This window comes from Urocampus carinirostris, chromosome 2, assembly GCF_059441175.1.
Source record: "Urocampus carinirostris isolate Australia breed hairy pipefish chromosome 2, RoL_Ucar_1.0, whole genome shotgun sequence".
In the NCBI taxonomy this organism is placed as follows: domain Eukaryota; kingdom Metazoa; phylum Chordata; class Actinopteri; order Syngnathiformes; family Syngnathidae; genus Urocampus; species Urocampus carinirostris.
Genome location: NC_142350.1, coordinates 5,220,001 through 5,236,533, shown reverse-complemented (window position 1 = coordinate 5,236,533; position 16,533 = coordinate 5,220,001). Strand labels below are relative to the sequence as shown.

The 16,533-nt window shown below is 40.0% G+C and overlaps 3 protein-coding genes and 1 pseudogene across 9 annotated transcripts in view; 3 read left to right on the top strand and 1 right to left on the bottom strand.

Annotated features, from left to right (window-relative positions):
- The window catches only part of fbxl2 (F-box and leucine-rich repeat protein 2), a 28,531-nt gene extending 27,039 nt beyond the window's left edge, over nucleotides 1-1,492 (top strand). Inside the window, exon 14 of the mRNA XM_088328512.1 lies at nucleotides 742-1,492. Within this exon, the coding sequence (XP_088184638.1) occupies nucleotides 742-849 (108 nt within the window). The 3' untranslated portion in view covers nucleotides 850-1,492. The remainder of the gene's footprint in view (nucleotides 1-741) is intronic.
- Nucleotides 1,493-3,055: 1,563 nt separating this feature from the next.
- The window catches only part of clasp2 (cytoplasmic linker associated protein 2), a 77,609-nt gene continuing 64,131 nt past the window's right edge, over nucleotides 3,056-16,533 (top strand). For 2 of the 3 annotated variants that reach the window (XM_088328504.1, XM_088328505.1), the window contains exons 1-2: nucleotides 3,056-3,821; nucleotides 15,144-15,222. In XM_088328504.1, the coding sequence (XP_088184630.1) occupies nucleotides 3,624-3,821; nucleotides 15,144-15,222 (277 nt within the window). In that variant the 5' untranslated portion in view covers nucleotides 3,056-3,623. The remainder of the gene's footprint in view (nucleotides 3,822-15,143; nucleotides 15,223-16,533) is intronic. The other variant, XM_088328506.1, reaches the window with a different exon arrangement.
- The window catches only part of LOC148370757 (uncharacterized), a 6,913-nt gene continuing 217 nt past the window's right edge, over nucleotides 9,838-16,533 (bottom strand). The window contains exons 1-3 of one of the 5 annotated variants that reach the window (XR_015849725.1): nucleotides 15,711-16,533; nucleotides 14,807-15,024; nucleotides 9,838-13,892 (exon numbers count right to left, since the gene is read on the bottom strand). The exon at nucleotides 15,711-16,533 is cut by the window's right edge and continues 195 nt beyond it. Coding sequence is in view for 1 of the 5 variants with exons in the window: in XM_088328511.1 (XP_088184637.1) it covers nucleotides 13,166-13,322; nucleotides 15,003-15,024; nucleotides 15,711-15,867 (336 nt within the window). In the remaining 4 variants the exon portion in view is untranslated. The remainder of the gene's footprint in view (nucleotides 13,893-14,806; nucleotides 15,025-15,710) is intronic. The other 4 variants (XR_015849727.1, XM_088328511.1, XR_015849726.1 and 1 more) reach the window with 4 other exon arrangements.
- LOC148370758 (U2 spliceosomal RNA) lies at nucleotides 10,104-10,240 on the top strand (annotated as a pseudogene).

Genomic DNA, 16,533 nt, shown 5'->3' with positions numbered 1-16,533 from the left:
ACTTTTTTTTGTTATTGTTTTCTCCTCTGGCCACTCATTTTAGCCACTTGGCTGCAGACAATAGTTCTCCATTATTTTTTGATTCTCCATGTAAAAAAAACTTGTTTCATCCTTCTACAGCTCGTTATGCAAGCGAACGTTGCCAAGACTCGTGATTCAGGCATCTTCGACTTTGTTTTCCACTGTTTTCTTCTCTACCCACTTATGTTAGCCACTTGGCTGCAGGTTATGGCTTGCCGCAAGCCACTATTGTTGACTGCTCTGTGTAAATAAAGCTTGCTTTTGCAATCTTTACCGGCCTTTTTAGTTTCTAACTGCTAAGTTAGCTGCTTACAGTAGCTTTGAGCAACTCCAGCTAATGTCTCTTTTCAGCCACTCCACGTTTATCCAGCTTGCTTAGTACTGTTGTTGCTCGCTTGTTTTCTTGCCCTGTTGCTGGGTGAATTGTATTCTTTCTTACGCAAAAAATGTTTTTAAGTTAACATCACAATTTTTTTTTCCTTTGGGCTTTCGTAGTGTCTCTTCTTCTAATGTACACACTTCAGCTCTATTTTGAGGTACTGTGACCTCTAGTGGTAAATTATTACACACTATATATTGAAAGTTGCAATCTTGTGAAATAATAATATCCAGCAAGAATGTAATATCACAAAGCTTACACAAAGTAGCTGCAAAGACCCACAGAAATTGAATACGCTTTGCAATATATTCTGAGTATTTTCTTCCTTTGTATGTGCACAGGCCCACCTACCCGAGATCAAAGTGCACGCTTACTTTGCTCCCGTGACGCCCCCTCCTTCGGTGCATGGTGGTGGGCAGCGCCTGTGCCGCTGCTGCATCATCCTCTGACATTGGAGGGCCAGAGGGGGCACCTCTGCCTGCAGGTGTTGCTGCTCTCAAAAAACACATAGGACGACAACAAAAAACAGCACCTGGTAGAGGAGGCGGGGTGGTAGAAGTGGGAGAGGAGGGGCTGGACCCACTCGACTGCTTCCTGGTCTCACCCGAACTGCTCCAAAGGCCCCTCCTCTTCCTCACGTCTGTCCTCCTTTTTCGCCCGCCGCACATTCAAATGGATGAAAGGACCACCAGTTTGAGGTTTTGCTTGTACAGAGAAAAGACATTCAAATGCAATTTTTTTTTGCTTATTGTAATGATTATTCCTGTTCTTTGCCTCAGTGTTTTTTTTAAAGTATTACCGCATTTGTTTATATCCTGGAATAACGCAGCACGCCAAACCGGTTTTCATCGGTAGCCCCATCTTCTGTGGAAATTTTACAATTTGACAATCATGCAGCATTTAAGAAAAATCACAGCAAAGCATTTTATCCCTTTGATGAGAAGACTTTTGGGGTGAGGAAAGACTTTCAGCAGTTGGATGGCACAAAAAATAATCATGGACTGACTGACCCTGCCTCTCCTTGGGAAAGATCTTTAACAGTTTTATGTTTGAGGAAAATAAACATGAGGAATAAAGTTAAATCATAGGAAATCACTGTGTATTGCCTAGAATTTTATGATATGACAACATTCTACAGTAGACCCCCTCAGGATATGACATATCGGTTTTGGGGTGGGGATCACAAAGTAAAATGTCGGTGAAAGTGAATTTCCCAAAGGGGACCAATAAAATTCCTCTCACTTGCTGTATAACGGGGAATACAAACTATTGGTAACTGGCTCTGAATTCCCGAAACCCCAGATACAAACAGCCTAACAAGTACTCCAGTATTTGTGTACATTAATAAAAAACATAAAAACTGGATACAAGCAAAGGAAAAATGTCTTGTTTAGTCACAAGATTGGTGTTTCATGTCTTCGTCTGCTCGCAGGCGGACGCAGCAGGGTTTGGGGGGTAATGGACAATTAAAAATAAAACTGATTTGATCATTTACTTTAATAAAAGTCCTAATCGTCGATTTAGAGTCTTTTCCATAGTGAACAAATACATTGTAAAAAAACAATATTGTATTACTGCCTCGCAATATTTCAAAGGACACGTGACGCTAAACTGAAAAGAAATAGAGACGAATTTTGGGAGGTAGTTTAGCTAACAACATATTAGCATCTTGTTGGGCACGCAAAATAATTTCCTGTCTATATTGCACAGCACATACAATTTCAAAGTGTGGCCAAAAAACCTCCTATTTGGTAAAAATCTTTAAGTGGGGATGTCGTATCCCCATGTTCCAAGACGTACTACTGCAGTGTTTTTCAATTACTGTGCCAGGGCACACTAGTGTGTCGCATAAAATTTTACAAATTTATCTTTGCAAAAAAGTATGCCACCACTCAATGTCTTTGCTTTTTTCAACTGCTCAGCCAACTCTAACATTCATCCATATGGCAACAAATTACTTTTCTTTTCTTTTTATATACCCATGATCTGCTCATTTTATACGTGATGACTTTATTTTGAGATGCTTTAAGACTGCACTGCAAAAATAACAAACCAAATAATGTAAAAAACAATTTGCACATAAATTGCTGATTTAGAAAAGGTAAGAACATAGTAAAACATTTTTGGTTTCACTCGCAGATAGTTTTTGCTCATTTAAGTATTCTGTTTGCTAATTTTCTAGAAGAAATAACCTGACCACAAAAAATATACTTCAAATTTCGTGATAGTGTAAGCTTTAAAAACATGAAACTGGTCCCTGCAATTCATTTTTAAAATGATCTCGACAGAAATTGTGCCTCGAATTTTTTGTTGGAAAAAGTGCCTTGGTCAAAAAAAAGTTTGAGAGACATTGTACTAAAGCTGCATGAACAGTATAAATGAGAACACATTGCGTTTGAACCTGTTATACCCTATGTAAAATCCTAAATGACCAGCAGGTAGCAGCAACAGTCCGTTTAAGCAACTGACACGCCCACACTTTAAAGCTATTCATTTTACTTTTCTGCTATACAATTCCACATTTTAACTGTTTATTATTATTAATCTAATCAAAACATTTACAAGTTAAAACCAAGTTTCTGTTTTAACAATCGAAACAAGTCTAAGTTTCACTTCAGGCATTGTGTCGGCCTTCTGTGCGGCGTGTGAGGACCCCGTCGGTTCGCTTGATACGAGAACCGGAGACAAGAGCTAACGGCCCGCCGCGGACTTCCACGGGAATGAATTTGTTTTTTTTCCGGAGCGTGTAGCTTTGAAAACGCTTTTACGGGCTCACATTTATGAGTCTATTTCGGAGTGGTGTGAAGAACCCGGACAGAGGGCTTTTTGTGGGGACTTTTTTAGCTCCCCAACGCTGAGGGCCCTAGTTAGCGTGATTAGCCGGCTGCTAGTAAGCTAGCGGAGTTAGCCGTTTGCTAGTTTTTGTTTACAATTTCTGCGAAACAAACTGACGCTTTGGGGACTTCAACGGGTGTTTTTATGTTTTTAGGCCGATCTGAGGGTGTTTTGTGGGGGGTACATGTCAGTGTATCGTTGGAAAGAAACACGGGGATGACAACACATCGAAGTTGTAAACCGTAGCTCGCGGCGGACTAATCGATGGTCGCCAGCATCTAAAAGGCGTAGTTTCTCCACACCCAATCGACCACCGACATCTCCGTGGGACTATATCGCTCCTATTGCATTCTCCCATTTACTTTTCGGAGCTGGTGTCCCCCCCGAGATGGATGACCGCGACAATATGGATTACTTTTACCAGCAGGTGCTGCAGAAGGATGTGACCCGCCGGCTGCAGGTGGGCCAGGATCTTGTCGACTACCTGAGCAATGCATCTCGCTCGGCGGATGTAGAGCAGGACAAACCTCGCTTGGACAAGACCGTGGATGAACTCACCGGTTGGGTCAACTCCAGCAATTTTAAGGTGATGGGGAGACGGTGGCAATTTGCTTGCGTAGAGCACGAATTAAAGTATATCTATCTCTATCTAGCTATCCATCTCTCTACCCATCTACCTTGGTCATATCCCTCAAGAGGGGTGACCGACAGCAAGACACACACATTAACAAAGAAAATAAAAGGGGGAAAAAAATAGGAATAAAAACACACACAAATTTTTGGGGGACCTTGGCCAACCTAATTGCCCAAACACCCAAACAAGTTAGGCACCTCGGCACCTAAGTTGGTCATGCTTTCGTCCCTCCAGATGAAACGGGACACCAGAAAGCGGCCATGTCACTCAGGTCAGGGTGACACAACACACTCTAGTTCAACAGCAGGGCCCGACAGCTTTCACTGGTTTGCCCCTGCCGCATCATATGGGTTGTCCAGCCCATCCTTAAGAACGCGTCCTTAATCCCACTATCCTTTCACAACACCTCTCCACTCCTTTCTATCACCAACAAATCAAAGTAGAAGTCATTATTTCTGGAAATCAAAGGCTCCCGGAAACAATAAAAACCTTACTTCCAAAATGCATGTTTACGATTAGAAGTAATATTTCTGAAAACTAACGGCCTCCTGAAAACAATACAGAACTGGTTCCCAGCAATGATAGGGACAAAACTTGCATCAAGAGTGCAGGAATACTGTTACGAATTATCGCCCTCCAGAAAATGCAGAACTTGGTCCTGGAATGCTTGATTCAAAGTAGAAGTTATTATTACTGGAAATTAGCTGCTTCCAGACACAATACAAATCTTGCTTCCAGAGTGCATTATTACAATTAAAAGCAATCATTTATAGAAACGAAATGTTTTATGAAAGCAATACAGAACTTGTTTCCAGAAACAATATGTGGAAAACATGCTTTAAGAGTGTATGATTACATTTAGAAATTAACGGCCTCCAGAAAATACATACTTTGATCCTATAGTACTTGATTCAAATAAGAAGTCATCATATCTGGATAGCAGCCTCCAGAAAACAAAACGACTTGCTTCCAGAAACGATAGGTACAAAACTTGCTTTCACTTTGCGCTGTTAAAATAAAAGTTATAATTTCTTGAAATTGTAGGCCTTCCGAAAGCAATGCAGAACTTGCTTCCAGGAACAATATGTATGGAAGCTGATTCCCAAGTGCACAATTTCAACTAGTAATAATCATTTATGGAATGCTATGGTTTCCAGAAAACAATGCAGAACTTGCTTCCAGTGTTAACAATTTCAGTTACAAGTTTCTGGAAAATGGAATACTTCAGAAAAAAACTGTACAGAACTTTCTTCGAGAAATATTACCAACAGAACTTGCATCCATAATGCATGGTTAAATTAAAAGTCATAATTTCTGGAAGATAACTGCCTCCAGAAAATCAATACAAAGCCATAACAATACATGATTATAAGAGCAGAACTCGTTTAAGAATTTAAATGTTAGCCAAATAATATAGTAATCGATATATTTTTTATAAAAAGGGGAAATAAATAGTCTACATAGTTTTAAGGATTGACCGATATGGGTTTTTCAGAGCGGATACAGATACCGATTATTGGTATAATAAGAATAATGCAAAAAAAAAACATTTGTCAAAAATTTAGATAAAACTTAAATAGCTCTCTGAAACCCTTCACGGTAAATGAATTAGAATTCCTACACAAGTAACATGACTCATCTTTCACTTAAACCAAAAAATAACAGTGCAGGAAATAATATTAAGCAACTGTTGTTAAGGTAGGCTACATAAAAACCGGACTTTTTTGCACAATAAATAAAAATGTCAATACAACTAACATAACTTCAATTAACTTAAAACAAAAGTGCATTGAAATTAAAACGGAAAAGTAACTTGAAAATTGTGGGCACTCCTGTTTTAGGAAGCAAATTGACAAACTAATGTTACGGTAACCGCTAATCACTCTCTTCCACTTAGGCGTTCTATATATGCTCTCTCTCAATCACAAACACACACGCTTAATCGACGAACTAAAGTTATGATAACAGAAAATATACCAGTCTCCACCATAACATGCTTCCCTAAGACAAGTTAACTAGACTTTTTACGCTATCTTTTAGTCACACACACTCACACTTTTCTACCACTGACTTTAAGATCGCAATCTTATCACTGGTCTTGACTGACAGTCATGTCAGGACTTGGGAGTTAGCAGAGTTTCCACTGTTTACGCTTATTCCTTTTCTTCCTGCTTTAGTGGCTCCGCCCCTTTCGTTAATCTAATCAGAAACCGCGGATAGCGCGTGAGGCAGAAGGCAGGAGAGAGGGAGAAAGAAGCTTGGCTGTATCTGAGCCTAAAAATATCGTCCGTCGACTCAATGAAAATGCAGATACCGATATCCGTCAAATTTCCAAATATCAGTGCCCACATCGGCCAACCTCTACTTCATTTACAACGAACTTCGAAGTGGCAACCATGGTTATCATGTAATAAGACTTAAATAAAAAAAATAGGTAATATTTACATTTATATTTGTAAGTGCAACAGAAAATGGTGCAATAATATGGAGTCATCCACACAGCCCAGAAAATCATCAGCTGCCTTCTGCCCAGTCTGAATAAACATTGCTAGCTAAATGACATTGGCAGCAACGTCATGCAAAAATAAGAAAAAATGAATCTGATGTGATAATTTTTTTTCTAATCATACGCCTGATATTTTTTTTAGTTTAGTGTGGGGCGCTCGTCTTGGGATCAAGAGATCGCAGTTCGAATCCCGGCTCTTCCGTGTTACATGTCGAAGTGTCCTTGGGTAAGACACTGAACCCCTAATACCCCCATTAAGCAGGTTAGCGCCTTACATGGCTGCATGGCCGCTATTGGGAAATGTGAAGCACACTGTAAAGCGCTTTGGGAAGTCTTGACTTGAAAAGCGCTATATAAATGCAGATCATTTCATTTCATGTGCTTTTTTAGAATGGTGATAACTCTGGGGAATAAGCTGTCTCGGAGCCTGTTGGTCATTGTTTTAAGGGACCTGTAGCATCTGGAAATGTCTTCCAGACTAGGCAGAGGGCATCTGATGATTTTCTGAGCTCAGTTGATTACTCTTTGTAAGGTTCTCCGGTTTGCTGCCGTGCACCCAGTCGGGATGCACAATTTTGGAAAAGGACATAATAGCGATTTTTTTTTTAGACCTAGATTGCAATTGCGATGCGATTTTTGATTTTAAAAGAAAAGTGCATTTTCTGTGCTAGGTTTTATTTTTCTCGGTGAGAACATAAACATAGTGACATGCAAACATAATTTGAGCCTTGGTACTTGAAGACAGAGAGTATACGACTGTAACAAAATATTAACTATAGATGTACAAATAAAAACAGAATTGCAGTCGATTAAATGGTCTTTATTTTCATCATACAAAAGGACAAGGAAATTGGAGGGCTATTCCTGTCAGTGTAAGAAAACTATTACGAGGCTGGCAAGCTACATGCTAGAGCCGGTACCCCGCGACTTCTGCAATGTCTTTGTGATGATTAAAATACAAGAGTCACAAATGGAGCGGTTTTCCACGAGTAGTAGCTTCAAATACTCCGCTTTATTGGTAATTGACCTGGAGTTTGTGACTAGCCACGTTCGGCAGTGGTGGCGTAAGAGTCGTTAGCCTAGCTGTTAGCTTTCCCTTCCGACGCCACCTCGGTCAATTCCCGGACGCGATAAACATCCATCCATCCTTGTGCTTTTCTAACTTTCCTCAGAGTCCGATTTAACTAATGAATTTATTTTTAATGTAAAGAGCCACTAAAGCTACAAGCTGCGGCGGTTTTTTTTGGTGGGCATTTGTGCACCCGCTTGCACGACTGTCATCTTACACCAGCCTATCAAAGTCGTGCACAAACGTCTTGCAAACTTTGCCTAGCCTTTAATGATTTGTGCCATTGAAACCTGCTTCTGATTGGCCAGCGCTGTTAAACCACAAAATAACAATTTTTGTCGGCCAAACGCTCTGTCAATCAAAAAACTAACTGGAATTATGAATCCTTGAAAAAAACGCAGTGGTTTGCGGTTACACTATCGCACTACGTCATTTCGTGATATAGATTCTATTCCAATTAATCGTGCAACCTTAGCACCCAGCATACCATACCATGATGCAGTATGCCACATGAAGGTGTTAAAAGTATAGACCAGATTTAGTTTCTTCATTAAGACTGGGCAGAGAGTATCCAATTATTTTCTGTGCTGTTTTGATGACTTTCTGTATACTTCTCCTGTCTGCTGCCGTGTTCTAAATATATCACAACAGTGATGCCTTATGCTACTCTGGCTTTTTAGAATCTATTGAAGGACTCAGGGTTTTTTACGGGTTCTTCAAATCCTTTTAAATTTTTGAATTTTAATGTTGCGTTTTCAAGGATTAGGAAGTGTTTGAATTGTGGGTGAAATGCTTGCAAATACTTGAAATTGCTCCCATGTTTCTCCACAAATCTGCTTGAAAACGACTCAGACACTCCACTCTGGTGGTTTTGCCTTGCCATTGCATTTATTCTTCCCTCGTGATTAACAGAGGCTGACATTATTTTGTATGGCATTCTGTGAAGTGTCACTACCCAAGAGGGCAGGTGCATGTTACACCTAAAGGGGGGACTATGAAATGTGTTTTAGTGCAAGGATTATGTATCAATCATGGACATTTATTATGGGCAACGCCAAAAATTACTGTAGCGTTCCCCAGTGAAAAGGAACAATTACTCTATACGTCTTTGCCTTGCTTCACTATTAAGTGGCCTAATTCTCCATTGAAATTGGCTTCTGATTATCTGCAACGTCAAGAACCTTTTTTTTACATTAATGAACTGTAAGATTTCGAAAAGTTACACAAAGTTTCCCATTTAAATACCTTTAAATAATGTAAAACAATGTACAAGCATTCCAAGAACATTTCAAGCAATTAAGAAAAGTGCTTGCATTGTGTAGCTATTATCCAACCTCTTATTGCATCACAAGTGATAATGGCCCTAAGCCTTCTCGTGTGTTGAAAGCTCGTAATTTTCTTTTTAAAACCTAAGCAAGATGTTGTATGCATGTTGCAGAGGTTTTCCTCAGAGGATGCTTCTGAATTACTGATTGTCAGGAGAAAGGCATTATGTAAGCACTACACAGACATTGACATAAATATGGGACGAAAAACACAATGGAAAAAAATGGTATTTACTTCCGACTGGAAACTAATAATCTCTGGATCATAAAGGAATTAGCGAAAAAATAGAAGGTCACAAGACAAAATCTAAATTAATATTACACAAAATCAAGAGAAAATAAAGCAAGAGACATGAATGCAAAAGTATTAACATGTAATATGAAATCAAAGAATACAAAATATATACATTTTACTTCTTCAAAAATATTTTAAGAGGAATACAAATATTTAAAGAAAATACCATATATAATCTCAGTGTGAACAATGTTCACTATTTTGTTAACACAACAAATACAATTCAAATACCGTAAATTCCGGACTATTGAGCGCACCTGATTATAAGCCGCACCCATGACATTTTAAGGGGAAAACCGATTTTGTCCATACACAAGCCGCACCTTTATACAAGCCGCTTGCAGCCACATAAAACAAACACGAAATTAATCCAAGCCAAACTTCAAGTCCCACGATTGATACTAAATGTCCTTCATTGAAGCACACAGTCCAAAACTCACAGCCGCCAAAGTGAACGTAAAATGATATAGGTACTTAAAATTTGTTGAAGACCTGCAGATTCTGGGTGCCCGTTAATAGTAACCCAAGGAAAAAAAGTGTATATTTCCAAAGGTAAGGGTGGGAAAAATATATATCCATTACTGTCCGCCGTGTCCACAAAAACTCACTTTTACCGGTCCCCACTTTCCCATCAGCGTTGGCGTTTGCTCCGCCCCTCTTTTTTAATTTGCTCGTGCAGAATAAGTGTCTCAAATAAATACAAATACATTACAAAAATATACAGTTGCAAATACATATTACACATATTTACAAAGAAAGACAGTACAATGAAAGAGTTTTCAAAGCTTTAATAATAATAATAATATAACTTTCATCCTAAACCGTGCCTTTGGGAGGTAGCCTCACGCTACTAACAAGACGCTCGCACACCAGCGAAGTAATCTGTTAAGGAAATAAATGCCGTACCCGCAAGAATCTTGTTTCTCTTGATTACGAATAAATCTGAACTGTGGACTAGGCCCTAGGCTTTGATGCTAGGTCCTTAGCTTGGCCTTGATGCTAGGTCCTTAGCTTGGCCTTGATGCTAGGTGCTAAGTCCTTAGCTTGGCGTTTTGTGTACTTCCTATGTAGTCGCTATCTTTGATTTTTGCATTTCGGAGATGGAATATGAGCTTGCTCTGTCCACTCCACGCATCGGCCCGGTATTGCAGTACCTCCGGGAACGGTGCATTCGCAATGATCGCAGCAAGGCTTTAGGGCTAGGACCTTAGCTTGGCCTTTTGGCTGAGAGTAAGTGTCCCGGCTCCTAGGCTTTGTAGCGTATTATGAACTGACCGATAACGGATAATGGATAATGAATAACATCTGGTTAGCTACTCTTCTTGCACTATCGGCACTATGGTAAAATACTATACGTAGCCAAAATACAATACAACATTATTTATATCTGTACATTCAAGGAAACTGTGGGGGTCAGATGCATCGACATTTCGTTCTGTATACACGTGTACTAGAATGACAATAAAGTAGATCTGAATCTGAATCTGAATCAATAACCCTTAAAACCCCCAATCAAGTCAAGTCATGTTTATTTGTATAGCCCTTAATCACAAAGAGTCTCAAAGGGCTGCACGGATCAAAGACTATTGCAAACTACAGACTCAAACAACGACTTGCCGTTTTATATATATCCAGTGGATGTCGCCAAAGCCAGGCGCCACTCGTAATACATCCACTGTAGCTGTATTTGCTGACTCCCTATAATCAACCAGAAAACATTTAGGAAAACTATCGTTACGTTATTTTACTTAAAATTGAAATCATAGACGTGCTGTTAAAGCAATACAAACAATCACGGCAGGCCATCCGTTTCTTCCTTCTTAGTAAAGACATCTACCGTAAATTCCGGACTATAAGGCGCACCTGATTATAAGCTGCACCCCCCACATTTCGGGGGGAAAACGGATTTATTACATGCACAAGCCGCACCGGTATATTAGCCGCATGTATCCACATTGAGCGCAGAAGTCTTTTTTAACTGAACAGTTTTAACGGTGAGAAATTGTATTGATTTGATGTTTCTCTGTTGCTTGCTAATTATCAGACATATCAAATTACACCTCTGAGCCACTAGGTTGAAACGCTTGAATTCAGCGGAGGGGCTGAATCTAGGACCTGATCTGGCCTTCACATGCCGATACATCTAGATTTTCATAGTTGGCTGATTGAATGGAAAATGATACCGGTTGTTATCATTTAATGCAGACCTGCAAAAAAAAAAGTGTATATTTCCAAAGGTAAGGGTGGAAAAAATATATATGCACCTTTGTCTGCGGTGTCCACAAACACTCCCTTTCACTGGTCCCTACTTCCCATAATCCCCCGCGTCTGTTACGCCCCTTCTTTTTAATTGGTCAGTGCAAGACTTATCAGAACAAGTGTCCAAAATAATACAAATAAATACATGACAAAAATATACAGTTGCAAATACATATTATACATGGTTACACATATTTACGAAGAAAGACGGTACACCGAGTTTTTAAAGCTTTAATAATAATAATAAAACGTTCATCCCAAACCGTGCCTGTGTAAGGTACCACCACACTACTCCTAACACGCTCGCAGGGCTCCAAGCGTAGCTGTTAAGAAAAAGCTGCGCCGCAATTATGAATTTCACGGCAAGCCATCCTCGTCCTCTATCCTCTGTCATACGGATAATTCGATCATAATCCAAGAGGATGCAGTATACCTCGGGCACAATTCCACCGGTCTAGATTTTACCTTTTGTACTCGAGTGCCGCTGGTGTTCGTTATAAAAATTACTTAAATAAACCGCTTCACTGAATAAGCCGCAGGGCTGAACATTTGGGAAAAAAGTAGTGGCTTATAGTCCGGAATTTACGGTAAGTTCACTACGCAATGTCGGAAAGACGTTTTGTCATGATGATGTCGTTCCACCCTCCCTTACTTCATATCACCCCAGCAATATGCTCGTTTGCTTTGAACATGGTGGCTGCGTCATGAGCCTTATTTTGTGCAATTTGCACGATGAGGGTATGTTTACGCTCATAAGTTGTGATCTTCCTCGGCACATATATTCCACCCGTCTAAATCTTACCTCTCGTACTCGAGCGCCGCTGGCGGCCCGTTAAAAAATTACATAAATTGGCCGCGTCTCTGAATAAGCCGCAGGGTTGAAGATTTGGCAAAAAAGTAGCGGCTTATAGTCCGGAATTTACGATACATAAAAATCCCCAAATGATTGCCATAAACGATAAAACAATTTCATTTGAATAACCCAGAAAATATTTTACTAAAATAATTATACAGTTTTAGGCACTTATTTCTTCCTTATCTGTTTTTAAGAAAAATTATAAATAATTTTAAAAAGTGTTCTTTTTTTTAAGCATTTTCAACAGTTTATAAATGCAAACTTTTATGACAAAGCCTTATTGGACTCTCTGAGACCAAATACAGTATTACTGCTATTGTTAAATGTAACAATCACTGAATTGGTAACCCCCCCCTTTTTTCCTCTTTATTTTTATCCTTTAGTTCCATCACATGGCCCTCTTGTCACCAAGTATAAAACAGTGGCGTGCTTCCTGTTTTGGAAAAATTAGTCTTCCGGGTCTCGTTTCACTGTTAGCATGAGTATAATATGCATTTTTTTGTCTGTCAAAACCCATTACAAGGGATGCAGACATGCTCCCCCACGCTGTAAAGAATGGGGGAGGGGTCATGGGAGGACGCAATGTTAGCCAGCACTCGCCTTGTCCCTCTTTATGCTTACTCCTGGGCTTTTTTTGCTCTTTTGGAAACACCGCAAAATGATTTGTTGAGTCACTTCAAGAACAGAGACCAAAAATATAATGTGCAATGTGAATAAAATGGATGAGGTTGATTTTTAACAAAGGAAATCATGATTTGACTGAATATTGAATTATTTGAGGAAATGAAAACACTTTTAACTTCAAAAGGAGATCTTATGCTTCAGTTCGACAAAGCGTTCCAGTGGAAAAAACTGCATTGTAGGTTTTCAGTGGGAATGCATAATCCGTCGTCTTCAGCTGTTGGAAGGTCCTAAAACCTCAAATCCGATGCTGTACAGTAACCCGAGACTCGTAGGCGGTGAAAGGATGCAGTTTCAAGGACGGGTTATGCCAGTTTATCCGAGGACAAGGCGACAGTCACCTCTGGCTGTCGGATGGCGTGACGACCGATGGGAGCAGATGTCGGGAGTCGGCGTGCATCCGTTATGTCGTGCAGGGGCATCTCAGTGTCCATATCAAAGGCCCAGTGTGTATGATAAATTCTGTGGTGTAAAACACTCTTCAATTAATAAACAAAAACGCTTGTAATATTGCATGAAAATAATTTTAGGTTAAGAAATCTGAAATGAAATGACACAACCTGATGAAACAGACATCTTTGCCTGCCATCTTGCGACTACAGAAGCCCAAATGACCATTTTTGCAAAGCTTGCCTGTTTCAGTTGTGCTTTTAGCACTTAAGGACCACTGAGACTACGCAATTGACCCCATGCGGTCGTTGTTGAGTCCCATCATTCAGGTATCTTTTGCTTTTTTTCCTCTGTTTCCTTCTCTAGCCACTCATGTAAGCCACTTGCCTATCGCTTTCTGCAAGCACCCATTGTTGGAAGCTCCATGTAAATAAAGATTGCTCTGGCAACACTTCAATAGTTTTTTTTCATAGCTTTTCACACTAACCACTAAAGTTAGCACATTAGACCAGCTCTGACCCACTCCCGGTTTTGGCTCTTTCCAGCTTCTCCGGATGGATCCAGCTTGCTTGATCTTCTGTTGTCGCTGAAGATGATTGAAATTAGCTCTCATGTCCTGTCACTGGTTGAAATTCATCCTTGCTGATACAAGAAAATATGGACAGAAAGTCCTGTGAGCTAAACATCTTCAACTTATTTCCCCACTCTATTCTGGCTACTCATGTTAACCACTTAGCTGTAGGGTATGGTTAGCCGCTATTGTTTTTAGTTTTTCCTGCTCAGTCTGTCACTTGTGTACCACAGTTGCTCATGCAAGCTTTTCCCCCACTGCTCTCTTCTCTAGCCACATATGTTAGCCACTTAGCTACAATTTATGACAAGTCGATAGCATCTATTGTTATTGTTAACAGCTTTGTGTAAATAAAGCTAGCTTAGCCTGCTAACTCCTTACACCATCTCTGACCAACTCCAGCTTTTGGCTCGTCAACCGCTTCAGGTGCCCGTTCATACTTTTGTAGTCAATTTTGACGATTAAGAGCAGCTTTTATGTCCTGTCGCTGCTTAAAATACACCTAAAACGTATATAGAAATAGTCTTTCAAAATATTTAACCCCCCCACAGAATATCATCTTTGAATGCAGATGTTTCACTTCAATTCCAAGCTACAGGGACCTTTATTGTCCTAAATGTTGAGGTTGTGAACCCCTACAACTCTGTAGCTAATCTCTGGATCATGCTAATAAAGCTAATGATTGATGCCAGCAAGAATTTTATGCTTTTTACTAGCAGCTGTTGTTGTGTATTATGTCACGACTGAATCGGATTATGCACGCCAGCAAACATTTAGACGATGAAAACACTAGATTTACCATTCTGCCCACCAATTAGCAAACTAATGTGAGGTATGTCCCACTCACAAGGAGGCTATTGATTCCCAGTAGATTTTTTCTGAGGGCATTCCTAATATATGTACAATATTTATTTGGACTGTGGACCCTGTCAACACAGCCAAAATCCTCTCCTTTGGGCCTTTGTTGAGGTCCTCTCCCATTTACCTGCTTCTATCAGGCTTTTTGACTAAAATAGGCAAGGGGCTGTGCTCTCCAGTGTTTTTATAGCCAAGCTGGCTCTTGCCAAGACAAGCATTCCATTCTGTGCGCTGATGGGATCCCCATCAACAAAAAAAGTGGTGGAAAAAGTCAGAGTTGTAACCCCAGATGGAAAAGAACCCCCTCCTCTAAAATGTTTAACCTCATTCTTCTTGATTTGACTCCTAGAAAAGAAGAAACATAACTGTTAAATGAAATGATAACAAATATTAATAGCCAAGAAAGAAAGTGTAAAATATGCTCTAATCTTTACCCCCAGCATTCTTTTTTTCTTTTTGTACAGGTAGCGCTGCTGGGCATCGATATTTGCACAGCATTGGTGGATCGCCTCAATGAGCACTTTCGGGGTTACCTTGGCACAGGTAAGCAAGGCGCACTCAACCCATTTAAAAATCATTTAGTCCAGGAAAAGATTTCACAGTGCAGGATGTACTCCACAATAATCGAAGAGTGTGTATTATATAGTGACCCCCAGTGATGAAAAAATACTTTAATATTTTAAACAAAACTATTGATTCAAATTATAACCAAACACACATTTCTTATCTTCAGAACATGGTTTTGGGTTTTGAAATATGTTATTGCACTACACACCTTCAAGAACCTTACATGTTTGGTGGTCATTTTAATATTTCTTATTTTTGCATGACGTTGCTGCCAATGTCATTTAGCTAGCAATGTTTATTCAGACTGGGCAGAAGGCAGCCGACGATTTTCTGGGCTGTGTGGATGATTACATATTATTGCACCATTTTCGGTTGCACTTACAAATATAAATGTAAGCCTGAAGAAGGATTTTTGTAAAGTTAACTTGTCCCGGGGTTGCTTTTAGCAGATAATCGCCACTTACCTTCCACAGCTGAGCCCCAAATGCCGAATCCCGTGATTTTGGCAATTGGCTTTTTTGTTTTTTCTTTTCTGCCATAGCCACTTGAGTTAGCCACAAGACTGCAAGCCTCCAGGGTTGCATGGTGCGTATTCTTCAAATGAACTCTCTTCTTCTCCATTCTTAGCAACAACGTCGAGTGGTGAATTATGATACATAGTCCCCTTAAAACTCTCTTTTGTGGCACCAATCTATCACGTTTTAACCTAATTGATTCATTTAGAATATTGTGACTTTCAAGCAGGGGTTACGTAGACCTTTCTTGTCTTCTTGATTAGTTCTGATACCTGTCAAGTTGTCCCCGCCATCTGTCAGCCATTGTGACGCTTGTCACAAACAGTCGTGCACACCCACACGTGCACAAACACTGTCGGCTACATCACTTTCATTTCTGGTTTTCTTAAATGCTCGGTTTGATTCGGACGTCCGTTTCCAGCGATCGCTCCCAAACAGCGGCTTGGAGAGAATGCCAACATCATGCCATATAACTAAGTGCAATGTATCGATCTCCAAACTGTAAAACTGTTAGCAGTGCTCTCTCTCCCTTACGTCAGCTAAAAAGGAGCGATTAAACAAGTTTTTGCTGTTTAATCTGCGCCAGAGCCCATGATGCTGCACAATTGCCACTCAGCCCCCTCCACATCACTCCGTATTTTGTGCTAGTTTCCATGACGACACAATGTTATGCGAGCACATGGGATGATGTCGTTTTTCTTTGATTCCACGCCTATTGAGTCATCACTCATCACTGAGAAGACGTTTTCATTGTTTTTGTCCTTCCTCGTTT